The following is a 13,860-nucleotide window of genomic DNA, read 5'->3' as shown; positions in this document are numbered from 1 at the left end:
ACAGTAATGCACGGTTCAATTTATTGTTCATTCTGCGCAATTTCCACTGTCCACGAACTCTGCATAATATCTATGTAATAGTAATTACAATATTAATGTCAATATATTAATAATAATCACTATCCATAGTTGACATAAAAAAACTAGCGATGTCTTAAGATCTAATTTGCACAGTGTCGCCTCATAAGAAAGAAATATACAGGAATTTGGAATTGTTCCTAGTCTGTTCGGATATTTGATCTCTACAGAATAATCTGTACTCCGAGAAGAAAGTATGAGAAAAAGAATTCAAGAAAAGAATGAAACAAAATGCGATGCACAGCGAAAAGAGTCCTTTTTTTTTCGTCTCCGAACATCAAACTGTTCAACTATTGCTATCATTTTCATGTCTTCATCTGCGGTGGTCCTCCCATCGGTGGTGGTGGTCCATTCATTGGCGGTCTCATGGGTCCCATAGGTCCCATGGGTCCCATCATTGGTCCCATTGGACCCATGGGCCCCATCATAGGCGGTCTCATTCCCATCATAGGTCCCATTGGCCCATGGGGTCCCATCATCATCGGACCACCAGGTCCCATCGGACCTCCGTGCATTCCTGGAGGATGCATCATATTTGGTGGACCCTGCGGCGGAACTCCGGGTCTCGGGCCGAGACTTGGGGGTGGTGGAATGGCAGCGCCCTTGTTGGCTGCGAAAGGGTTAGACGCTATCTTTCCAGCCTTGAAAGCTGCAGTTGTTGCATCGATCAGGTGCTGGGCCTGCTCCTCCATCCACTTTTGGTAAAAGTACTTAACATTGTCCTTGTGCTTTCGGCCTTGGCAGTGGGTTTTCCTTACGCTAGGAGAGTCATGCGTCAGATAAGTATCGCAGTAGTCGCAATAGTACTTTGGCATCTCTGCACAAGGATTTGTTGACTCGAATCGGTTACGACTGAAAAGTGCAACGGAAATTGAGTTAGCGCGTATCACGTTTAAGGTTAGGTTTTAGGTTAGGTCTAATGCTTTACCTCGCGATTTTTTCTGCGCTCTCTGCGTGGGCTGTAAATGCTGCTCCTTTGTCGGGGGTCCTTTAATTTTATCAGCAAATTATTGCGGCTGCTGTTCAACGGTCAATTACAAATTTGCTTTCCTCAAAAAAGATAACAGTGCTCCAATAGTATTTATACCAACAACATGGCGTATCTTCAATAATTTATATTATTCAGTCAACGATTATAGCCTCGTTCGCAGCGCTCTTCGGGCGGCGCCAACGAAAAGCTTGGTGCTGCAAAACAGAGAGAGCCTGCATGAGGCATTGTCTCATCACTCTCCAGAACGTCAGTAACGGGACCATTTCTATCTTTGTCGTGCATTATTCGTTAGAGTGAGATAAAGATGACTAGCTTGCGTGTTCTTTCTTCTCTTTTCCATTCACCCGACGTTCCCACTTCAGTCATCACCATAAGCAGATACTCATCTCTGCCGTAAGTGGTCGGAGAATTCAAACTTCGCCTGACGTCGCATGTTACGGCAACCCTCTATACATTTGATCGACTTGCGCGTAGCTTACGCGGTGTTTTCACCCGGCCGTGAGACCACAGAGATATACCGGGACAATCTCTTGAAACTATACATACTGGAGAGTTACCGATTTTGCCATGATGCTGGCTGCATTCACCTTCCGAGTAACACAGTCTTCGCAATGGTAAGCCCAAGCCAGTACTTGGGCTGTATGTACTTACCGACTTGTCGGCGATATAAGAAATTAATAATGAGAATAAATTTCTTCCAAAATTCATAGCAAAACAGTGATTTCATTGAAGTATAGATACCCGAGAGGAAAATGTATACATGAATCATAAATAATAATAGATCAGATGTAGTAACGATGCAGAGGCCAAAAAGTATATGTGTATATGCGGTCCATGTAAGACATGAATATATGATCCATTTACGATTAATACGTCATGCATACTGTAAATTTGATAATTTTCCAGGAGACAAACTAAATTATCTACAATAATATGGCTATAATATGAAAATATAAAAATTATTCATTTCGAAATGGGATTCTGTTCAACACGCGCTCGACGTATTCCATAACATTGATATTCATAATTATTCCAACAACTTTTCATTTGCTCCCTCGATCTTGAATTTTCATAGGCATAGAATCGAAACGTTGTTTTAGCTGGTCGCAAGTGAAGTATCTGCGTTGGTTGGAGGAGCAGAATTGTTTTTCGAAAAGTATTCGGATGGAAAAAAATTCAGAGTAACTGTAATACATCACGAATGCGGTAATTTTGAACGAGATGAAACGGATGCTTCGTATATGAGACAGTATTTAACGCTGCGTAGTGATTTAAAGACCTAGAAAGGTGATAGGGAGAAAAAGAACGACGCTTCTTAACACTTCGAGTGTATTTTAACACACATTTGAAAGATACGAGCGAAATTTTTCATCATCCAACTGTCGCAGAACGGCAGCGTTATTAGCCGAGCCGTTCACTGAAGAATATATCTTCAGTCAACGGCTGACCATCGAAGGGCCTGGCCGCTTGAGCCTGGAATCGGCAGGAGAGATGAAGTGTGTATTTCTTGTATGAAACGTGAAAACTAAAAGCATTATACATCATATCATATCATCATACATCGTACACCATACATCATACACCATACATCATACATCGTACATCATACATCATACATCATACATCATACATCATCATACCTAGTATTACAGTTCGAAACCAAAGTTTGAATTTTCGGATGTTCGGAAAGTGACGTCACCAATCTAAAATCGGCTAGCCGAGTTCCTCAGTCCAGTAACAACCGCGCAGTAGAGCGGACGGATGAGAGTCGCGCTCCGCAAATTTCGAGTACGGGTTCTCAACCTCCCGGATCCCGCACTTCGGGTCCGCTACGCGGTGAAACTCGACTTCCAGGATAAGCGCTCCGTGGTTCCTGGTTCATGTTTACAATAAATTATTTCAATTCGTTTTTCGCGCAACCCCAAATTCGGTAGCTGTCAGTCCGCTAATGAAATTTCTCGACTTCCAGGATAAGCGCTCCGTGGTTCCTCGTTCAGGTTTACAATAAATTATTTCAATTCGTTTTTCGCGCAAGCCCAAATTCGGTAGCTGTCAGTCCGCTGATAAAATTTCTCGACTTCCAGGATAAGCGCTCCGTGGTTCCTGGTTCATGTTTACAATAAATTATTTCAATTCGTTTTTCGCGCAACCCCGAATTCGGTAGCTGTCAGTCCGCTAATAAAATTTCTCGACTTCCAGGATAAGCGCTCCGTGGTTCCTGGTTCATGTTTACAATAAATTATTTCAATTCGTTTTTCGCGCAAGCCCAAATTCGGTAGCTGTCGGTCCGCTAATAAAATTTCTCGACTTCCAGGATAAGCGGTCCGTGGTTCCTGGTTCATGTTTACAATAAATTATTTCAATTCGTTTTTCGCGCAACCCCGAATTCGGTAGCTGTCAGTCCGCTAATAAAATTTCTCGACTTCCAGGATAAGCGGTCCGTGGTTCCTGGTTCATGTTTACAATAAATTATTTCAATTCGTTTCTCGCGCAACCCCAAATTCGGTAGCTGTCAGTCCGCTAATAAAATTTCTCGACTTCCAGGATAAGCGCTCCGTGGTTCCTGGTTCATGTTTACAATAAATTATTTCAATTCGTTTTTCGCGCAAGCCCAAATTCGGTAGCTGTCAGTCCGCTAATAAAATTTCTCGACTTCCAGGATAAGCGGTCCGTGGTTCCTGGTTCATGTTTACAATAAATTATTTCAATTCGTTTTTCGCGCAACCCCGAATTCGGTAGCTGTCAGTCCGCTAATAAAATTTCTCGACTTCCAGGATAAGCGGTCCGTGGTTCCTGGTTCATGTTTACAATAAATTATTTCAATTCGTTTCTCGCGCAACCCCAAATTCGGTAGCTGTCAGTCCGCTGATAAAATTTCTCGACTTCCAGGATAAGCGCTCCGTGGTTCCTGGTTCATGTTTACAATAAATTATTTCAATTCGTTTCTCGCGCAACCCCAAATTCGGTAGCTGTCAGTCCGCTAATAAAATTTCTCGACTTCCAGGATAAGCGCTCCGTGGTTCCTGGTTCATGTTTACAATGAATTATTTCAATTCGTTTTTCGCGCAACCCCAAATTCGGTAGCTGTCAGTGCGCTAATAAAATTTCTATAACTTTATAATCTTCTCATAATCTTTTTGGTAAAATATGTCGATAAAACCATTATATTAAACCTTACACATTATTTTCGATGTGTTCTTATACTGAAAATATTTATCTCTATTCAAGGTATAAGCTGAGGTGGTTGAAGGTGGTCGGAGGTGGACGAGGAGGAGGACGAGGAGGACGAGGATTTGTGCTGGGTGAGTAAAACACTTTTATATTATTTGATGGCAATTGTAATTATATTTCATCTGAAATATTACAAACTTGTCACGCTTACAATAAATAATTCAATTCATTTTTCATGCAAGCACATATTCAGTAGCTATGAATAATCTTGTACAATTTGTTACATTATTAATTAATTAATTGATATTCTTATAATATTTAATGGCAATTGTAATTACATTTCATCTGAAATATTACAAACTTGTCACGTTTACAATAAATTATTTCAATTTTTTTATGCAAGCACATATTCAGTAGCTATGAATAATCTTGTACAATTTGTTATGTTGATAATTAATCGAATAATATTCTTATAATATTTAATGGCAATTGTCATTATATTTCTTCTGAAATATTACAAACTTGTCACGTTTACAATAAATTATTTCAATTCATTTTTCATGCAAGCACATATTCAGTAGCTATGAATAATCTTGTACAATTTATTATATTATCAATTAGTTAATTAATATTCTTATAATATTCAATGGCAATTGTCATTATATTTCATCTGAAATATTACAAACTTGTCACGCTTACAATAAATTATTTCAATTCGTTTTTCGTGCAAGCACATATTTAGTAGCTATGAATAATCTTGTACAATTTATTATATTATCAAATAGTTAATTGATATTCATATAATATTTAATGGCAATTGTCATTATATTTCATCTGAAATATTACAAACTTGTCACGTTTACAATAAATTATTTCAATTCACTTTTCGTGCAAGCACATATTTAGTAGCTATGAATAATCTTGTACAATTCATTATATTCTTAATCAATTGATTAATTACATTAATCCTTACACAATATTTTTGATGTGTTTCTATACTAAAAATCTTCATTACTATTCCAGGTATTACCCGAGGTGGTCGGAGGTGAACGAGGAGGAGGACGAGCTGGACGAGGAGGAGGACGAGGTGGACGAGGAGCAGGCGGGGTGGGTCTTGGGAGAGGACCTCTCCTCTCCTCAGAGGAGGGGTGGAGGCGGGGTGGGTCGTGGGAGAGGACTTCTCCTCTCCTCAGAAGAGGGGAGGGGAAGGGGGAGGGGCAGGGAAGGGGGAGAGGAGGGCGGCGAGGGGGAGGGGGAAGGGAAGGGAAGGGAAGGGCGGGGGGGGAGGGGGAAGGGAGGGGGGGAGGGGAGGGGAGGGGGGAGGGGAGGGGAGGGGGAGGGGGGAGGGGCGGGGAGGGGGTGGGGGGCGGGAGGGAGGGAGGGCGGGGGGAGGGATGGAGGGAGGGTGGGAGGGCGGGCGCGAGGGGGGGGGGTGTACTGTTCTATTAACTCTAACAGGCTCGCATCGACATCCGTCCTCCACTCCCTCCCTCCCGCCCGCCCCGCCCTCCCTCCCTCCCTCCCTCCCTCCCGCCCGCCCACCCTCCCCCCCCTCCCCCTCCCCCTCCCCCTCCCCCCTCCCCCTCCCCCCTCCCCTCCCCCTCCCCCTCCCCCTCCCCTCCCCCTCCCTTCCCCCTCCCCCTCGCCGCCCACCTCTCCCCCTTCCCTGCCCCTCCCCCTTCCCCTCCCCTCCTCTGAGGAGAGGAGAAGTCCTCTCCCACGACCCACCCCGCCTCCTCCCCTCCTCTGAGGAGAGGAGAGGTCCTCTCCCACGACCCACCCCGCCTGCTCCTCGTCCACCTCGTCCTCCTTCTCGTCCAGCTCGTCCTCCTCCTCGTCCACCTCCGACCACCTCGGGTAATACCTGGAATAGTAATGAATATTTTTAGTATAGGAACACATCAAAAATATTGTGTAAGGATTAATGTAATTAATCAATTGATTAAGAATATAATGAATTGTACAAGATTATTCATAGCTACTAAATATGTGCTTGCACGAAAAGTGAATTGAAATAATTTATTGTAAACGTGACAAGTTTGTAATATTTCAGATGAAATATAATGACAATTGCCATTAAATATTATATGAATATCAATTAACTATTTGATAATATAATAAATTGTACAAGATTATTCATAGCTACTAAATATGTGCTTGCACGAAAAACGAATTGAAATAATTTATTGTAAGCGTGACAAGTTTGTAATATTTCAGATGAAATATAATGACAATTGCCATTAAATATTATATGAATATCAATTAACTATTTGATAATATAATAAATTGTACAAGATTATTCATAGCTACTAAATATGTGCTTGCACGAAAAACGAATTGAAATAATTTATTGTAAGCGTGACAAGTTTGTAATATTTCAGATGAAATATAATTACAATTGCCATCAAATATTATAAAAGTGTTTTACTCACCCAGCACAAATCCTCGTCCTCCTCGTCCTCCTCCTCGTCCACCTCCGACCACCTTCAACCACCTCAGCTCATACCTTGAATAGTAATAAATATTTTCAGTATAAGAAAACATCGAAAATAATGTGTAAGGTTTAATATAATGGTTTTATCGACATATTTTACCAAAAAGATTATGAGAAGATTATAAAGTTATAGAAATTTTATTAGCGCACTGACAGCTACCGAATTTGGGGTTGCGCGAAAAACAAATTGAAATAATTTATTGTAAACATGAACCAGGAACCACGGAGCGCTTATCCTGGAAGTCGAGAAATTTTATTAGCGGACTGACAGCTACCGAATTTGTGGTTGCGCGAAAAACGAATTGAAATAATTTATTGTAAACATGAACCAGGAACCACGGAGCGCTTATCCTGGAAGTCGAGAAATTTTATTAGCGGATTGACAGCTACCGAATTTGGGGTTGCGCGAAAAACGAATTGAAATAATTTATTGTCAACATGAACCAGGAACCACGGAGCGCTTATCCTGGAAGTCGAGAAATTTTATTAGCGGACTGACAGCTACCGAATTTGGGCTTGCGCGAAAAACGAATTGAAATAATTTATTGTAAACATGAACCAGGAACCACGGAGCGCTTATCCTGGAAGTCGAGAAATTTTATTAGCGGACTGACAGCTACCGAATTTGGGCTTGCGCGAAAAACGAATTGAAATAATTTATTGTAAACATGAACCAGGAACCACGGAGCGCTTATCCTGGAAGTCGAGAAATTTTATTAGCGGAGTGACAGCTACCGAATTTGTGGTTGCGCGAAAAACGAATTGAAATAATTTATTGTAAACATGAACCAGGAACCACGGAGCGCTTATCCTGGAAGTCGAGAAATTTTATTAGCGGACTGACAGCTACCGAATTTGGGCTTGCGCGAAAAACGAATTGAAATAATTTATTGTAAACATGAACCAGGAACCACGGAGCGCTTATCCTGGAAGTCGAGAAATTTTATTAGCGGACTGACAGCTACCGAATTTGGGCTTGCGCGAAAAACGAATTGAAATAATTTATTGTAAACATGAACCAGGAACCACGGAGCGCTTATCCTGGAAGTCGAGAAATTTTATTAGCGGACTGACAGCTACCGAATTTGGGCTTGCGCGAAAAACGAATTGAAATAATTTATTGTAAACATGAACCAGGAACCACGGAGCGCTTATCCTGGAAGTCGAGAAATTTTATTAGCGGAGTGACAGCTACCGAATTTGTGGTTGCGCGAAAAACGAATTGAAATAATTTATTGTAAACATGAACCAGGAACCACGGAGCGCTTATCCTGGAAGTCGAGAAATTTTATTAGCGGACTGACAGCTACCGAATTTGGGCTTGCGCGAAAAACGAATTGAAATAATTTATTGTAAACATGAACCAGGAACCACGGAGCGCTTATCCTGGAAGTCGAGAAATTTTATTAGCGGACTGACAGCTACCGAATTTGGGCTTGCGCGAAAAACGAATTGAAATAATTTATTGTAAACATGAACCAGGAACCACGGAGCGCTTATCCTGGAAGTCGAGAAATTTTATTAGCGGACTGACAGCTACCGAATTTGGGCTTGCGCGAAAAACGAATTGAAATAATTTATTGTAAACATGAACCAGGAACCACGGAGCGCTTATCCTGGAAGTCGAGTTTCACCGCGTAGCGGACCCGAAGCGCGGGATCCGGGAGGTTGAGAACCCTTACTCGAAATTTGCGGAGCGCGACTCTCATACGTCCGCTCTACTGCGCGGTTGTTACCGGACTGAGGAACTCGGCTAGCCGATTTTAGATTGGTGACGTCACTTTCCGCTCATCCGAAAATTCAAACTTTGGTTTCGAACTGTAATACTAGGTATGATGATGTATGATGTATGGTGTGTGATGTATGATGTATGGTGTACGATGTATGATGATATGATATGATGTATAATGCTTTTAGTTTCCACGTTTCATACAAGAAATACACACCTCATCTCTCCTGCCGATTCCAGACTCAAGCGGCCAGGCCCTTCGATGGTCAGCCGTTGACTGAGGATATATTCTTCAGTGAACGGCTCGGCTAATAACGCTGCCGTTGTGCGACAGTTGGATGATGAAAAATTTCGCTCGTATCTTTCAAATGTGTGTTAAAATACACTCGAAGTGTTAAGAAGCGTCGTTCTTTCTCTCCCTATCACCTTTCTAGGTCTTTAAATCACTACGCAGCGTTAAATACTGTCTCATATACGAAGCATCCGTTTCATCTCGTTCAAAATTAGCGCATCCGTGATGTATTACAGTTACTTTGAATTTTTTTCCATCCGAATACTTTTCGAAAAACAATTCTGCTCCTCCACCCAACGCAGATACTTCACTTGCGACCAGCTAAAACAACGTTTCGATTCTATGCCTATGAAAATTCAAGATCGAGAGAGCAAATGAAAAGTTGTTGGAATAATTATGAATACTAATGTCATGGAATACATCGAGCGCGCGTCGAATAGAATCCCATTTCAACATGAATAATTCTTCTCTTTTCATATCATAGCTAATCTGGTAATATAGGTAAATAGGATGGTTGGAGGTGTTTGGAAATGGTAGGACATTTCAAAAGTTAAAGTCGACGATGATCCGGTGCATCAAGTTTGTCGTTACAGATTTTCGTTTTCCATGAGGCATAGAGTATTCAACGACGATAATGCAGTCCTTAAAATTCATCATTCATCTCTGACTGGAAAGCTAATTCGCAAGGCGTGGTATTCTATTCTATTTGCATTATCAGAAAAATACCCGTACTCTACATACACTGTTTCTAATCTTTTGCTACATTTGGTTTAATCCCCACGCTTCCACAGCACGATTAGTCGGAAATGTTTTTGATTATCCATAATAAAATGAAAGAAGTAACAAAGCTCAAATTTATTGTTAAAGCTCTAATGAATACATCACATTGCGGTCGAATCAATTTATTTATTATTTGCACATGACTTCTGTATATTTGATAAATTATTCCTAAATACATTGAAACATATGTATTTATAATGAAATATCATGCAATGGGCCGTGTAAACTATAAACTATAATTTCTATCGAATAGCTGCTTTTATGTCAACAGGGCTTTGAGACTCAGTTCAGTTCGTCCTCCTCCTCGTCCACCTCCGACCACCTCCAACAATCTCCAACCACCTCAAACAACCACCGATAACCACCTCGGGTTGTACCTGGAATAGCAATAAATATTTTCAGTTTCAGAACACATCAAAAATATTACGTGAGGATTAATATTTGAAAAGTGCTGGAATAAATTTTTTCTGGCACTATTCGGACGCAATTTCGCGAGACAAATCGATTAAGCGCAGTCCTGATACGCTGCGAGCAGCGGATAAAAAGTTACAGCCAAAAAACCAGAACCTCAGATTTCGACATTTTTCAGCGGGTGCTTTTTCCTTCGTAATTTTCTCCTGTTGATCCGACGCTCTTTTTGCTGCGTTTTCTGATTTCCTGGGGGTCCAATTGGTCGGGAAAGGGTCCGACAAATCAATTCTAAGACGGAAGATTTTTCGGTAAAAAAAAAAGGAAGGTTAACCCCTTTGTATTTTTGGCGAAAATTTTCGCGATTTTGAAAAGTGCTGGAATAAATCCTTTCCGGCACTAGTCCGAGGTAATTTCGCGAGAGAAATCGATTGGGCGCAGTTCCAATAGGCTGCGAGTTCAAAAATTTTCAGCTCCAAAACTGAAGAAAATGTAAGGCTAACCCCTTTGTATTTTTGGCCAATGTTACGTTGGGGTGAGAGTGTATTGAGCGGTGGTAGTTAATGATTATTTGAATAATCAAGCTCCCACGTAACGACAATGAATAAATATTAAAACTAAGAAAAGACCTACCTTTCGATAAGCCGGTAATTTGTAGGATCGTGTTGCTATAGTCCTGTACAGGTCTGCGAGGTTTGTTCAAATTGTTGAGGCAATTTTATAATAATGAAAATGGGGAAAAGGTCGTTCAAAATAAATGGTTGAAGATGAAGTATACGAGGATGATTTAATGTCTGGTAACAATCAATGGTGATAATGACATAAGAGCCGAAAGTAACAATTTATAAAGTGTTCGAGTTTGTACAAATCGTGTGTTATTCTATTCTAAAGGATATTATTATTTGGTACCAGCAACATCTACTCTAAACGATGGTTATAACTAGCTGATCGTGATTATTCGATATTGTATCTCTGTTTTTAGATTATCTTAAATCAATTATATATCCTATTGTCAAGTCTTGTTGGGTAATTCTTGGAAACAATAAGTATGATTTAATTCGGGGTAGTGAAGCTAGCCACCAATTCTAGACTTGCTTTTAAATGAATATTACTGAAGTAAATTTTAATTATAAAGGTGAAACAAGAATTCGTTCAATTTTGAAGATTAACACTCGGATTGACTTAGCTTCAGGTGAATCGGTCGACGAGATTGAGAGCCGTCGGATCGTGTCGGTCTGCGTCAGTAGAATTCTGGACCAGGGGCCTCACCTCAAGTTCGGAAGAGTTGATGAATCGAACGATGTTGAACGTCGGTCACTTAGTCTTTGTAGATTTAGAATGTTATCTTACTATCGAAAGCTATAGTTGAAAGTGTCAATTTGCTGATTTTGATATATGTTAAAGATGATTCCAAAGATTATTTATTAAAAATGATAGTGTAGTTATTATTATTAGCACTTAAAATTACCTGATTCGGTTGAATCAGGGCCGAACTCAATTTAATTATGGAAAATGGAATGGCATAAAAATGTCTATTCTCGAAATGATGAGATTTAGTAAAGCACAGAAAAGATGGAAACGTAGAAGATAGTGAGTCTTTTGCAGCTAACAGAATAACTGACTGCTCGAATTTGACGAATTAGCGCGAGACTTTAGGCCGGTCACAACTAAGATTTTCCAAACGCTACTATTGCTCAAGAAGAGCTAATACGGGTTGACGTCCACGCACCTCGCGACTTGACAGACGAAAGACGCGGCTTCTTGGGCCCGAGGGTCCAAGGAGCTGCAGTTGTAATAAGTTACAACGGTAATTAGCCAATGAGGTGCGAGGGCGACCTCCTGGTGCCCAAATCCACATGGTCAGCGTTACTTCACGCTCTTCGACGGTGTTCCGACGATTCTCAATCTCGTCGGTGACACATTAAAAATATGAACAAGAGATATTTACATACAATGTTCACACATTCATTCATACATTCTAATAAGTAATCTATTTTAATTTGGTGTTTCCAAAGGTAGTGGTTTATCCTAGTTATTGGTTATAGTTTTAACTTAAAAAGAGGGATATTTCCAGGCTGAGCGCTACTGATGCTAATTCAGCATTCCCTTATCTCCGTTCTTGGTACCAGTTAAATAGAAAAAAGTTTAACCTTATACTAGGGATCATTGTTGGTCTCTACGTGACTTTTGCCAGGAGGGGTGGAACTCGCCGTTATTAGAATATGAGATTTTGATGAAATAATATCTGTGCATTAAAGAAATTAAAAAAATGAAATATTATAATATTTCATATATATAAATGTTACGTAAATTATAAACATATTTGCAGCCGGGCGTTTCTATGCTAGCGTTACAATATACGCATGCATACTCGTCCGGGCAGCAATATATCAAAATCACTCACCGATGGTATTAGGAGGATTGATTGATATTAAAAAGCAAACGTCGTGTTTCCTCAGGTTTTCCCACTCTGCCTTGATTTCCTTTCTCACGCTCAGATTGACAGTGACGTCGGCTCTTACGCGCGACGGCCTATTCTCCCCGATATTCGGCTTAGCAACCTCAACAATTGCAAACTGAGTTATCGGCTGTGCCATTTTGGCTCATCCACCGTAATACACGCCGCCATCCTCCGCACGCCTGTAAAATAAGTTGTACACACGTGAAATAAGTGGACTGCAACAATACAAGAATTAATCGCATGTAGAACAATCGTTCCAACATTAAGGAAAAGCAACGGATCGAATTCAAGAAACTTGGTCTCGGCTGAAATTAATTATTAGTGATGACATCGGCTCGCTAAGTTTTGTTGACGCCATCGTATGACAAAAAAATTGCGCACCTATCACAATTGAATCATGTATGCAATGTAATTAGTAATGCACTCACCATGGACTGAGTTCACCTTGTTCTCCTCGTCTTCCTGGTCCTCCTCCTCGTCCACCTCCAACAACCGTCAACCACCTCCAACAACCACTGATAACCACCTTGAGTTATACCTTGAATAGAAATAAATATTTACCGTATAAGAACACAGCAAAAATATTGTGTAAGGATTTTTATAATTATTTAATTAATTAATTAATAATAGAATAAATTTTTCTAGGGCATTTGTAGCTACTGAATTTGTGCTTGCCCGAAAAATGAATTGAAATAATTTATTGTGTACATGACAAGTTCAAAAAATTTTAGATAAAATATATTTACGATTTCCATTGAATATTACACGAATGTTATCTATACTCACTGTGCAGAAATCCTCGTTCTCCTCGTCCACCTTGTTCTCCTCGTCTTTCTTGTCCTCCGAGAGTCAGGATTCACCAGGTAGCGGACCTGGAGCGTAGGAATCACGCAGCGCTTGCCCTGGAAGTTGAGTTTCACCAGGTAGCGTACCCGGAATGCAGGAACCTCGGAGCGCTTGTCCTGGATGTCAAGTTTCACTAGGTAGTCGACCTTGAGCGCAGAAACTACGGTGCGCTTGTTATGAAGTCGAGATCCACCAGGTAGCGGACCTGGAGCGCAGGAACCACGCAGCGCTTTTCCTGGAAGTCGAGTTTCACCAGGCAGCGTACCCGGAGTGCAGGAACCACGGACCGCTTGTCCTGGAACTCGAGTTACACCAGAAAGTGGACTCAGAGCGCAGGATTCAGGAGGTAGAGAACCCGGTACTCGAAATCTGCGGAGCGCGATTTTCATACGTCCTCTCTACTGCGCGGTTGTTTTCGGACTGAGGAATTCGGTTAGCTGATTTTCGTCAATATAGATCGATGACGTCAAGAGAAAAAAAATTTTGGGCGACGTCACATTCTGCACATCCGAACATCCAAACTCTAGTTTCGAACTTCAATACTATGTATAATATGACATGATGTATAATGATTTTAGTTTTCACATTTCATACAAGAAATACACACTTT

General features: G+C 40.9%; 1 protein-coding gene and 1 long non-coding RNA gene across 2 annotated transcripts; both read right to left on the bottom strand.

Moving 5' to 3' along the window:
- Positions 1-4: 4 nt before the first annotated feature.
- On the bottom strand, positions 5-1,202 carry snRNP-U1-C (small ribonucleoprotein particle U1 subunit C). The gene is made up of 2 exons (XM_046620095.2): positions 1,007-1,202; positions 5-930 (listed from the first exon to the last, which is right to left on the bottom strand). The coding sequence occupies exon 2, from the start codon at positions 891-893 to the stop codon at positions 384-386; it is 510 nt and encodes a 169-aa protein (XP_046476051.1). The 5' UTR covers positions 894-930; positions 1,007-1,202; the 3' UTR covers positions 5-383.
- An 8,493-nt stretch (positions 1,203-9,695) lies between these two features.
- LOC138190809 (uncharacterized) lies at positions 9,696-13,551 on the bottom strand. Its single transcript, XR_011176897.1, has 4 exons — positions 13,191-13,551; positions 12,833-12,942; positions 12,348-12,583; positions 9,696-9,912 (listed from the first exon to the last, which is right to left on the bottom strand). It is a non-coding gene; the product is annotated as an uncharacterized lncRNA (long non-coding RNA).
- Positions 13,552-13,860: the final 309 nt, after the last annotated feature.

Source organism: Neodiprion pinetum, chromosome 4, assembly GCF_021155775.2.
Source record: "Neodiprion pinetum isolate iyNeoPine1 chromosome 4, iyNeoPine1.2, whole genome shotgun sequence".
In the NCBI taxonomy this organism is placed as follows: Eukaryota; Metazoa; Arthropoda; class Insecta; order Hymenoptera; family Diprionidae; genus Neodiprion; species Neodiprion pinetum.
This window is presented reverse-complemented; position numbering and strand designations above follow the sequence as displayed.

Coding starts and splice junctions, on each gene's coding strand:
- snRNP-U1-C (XM_046620095.2), bottom strand. CDS start 893: ATGCCAAAGTACTATTGCGACTACTGCGATACTTATCTGACGCATGAC.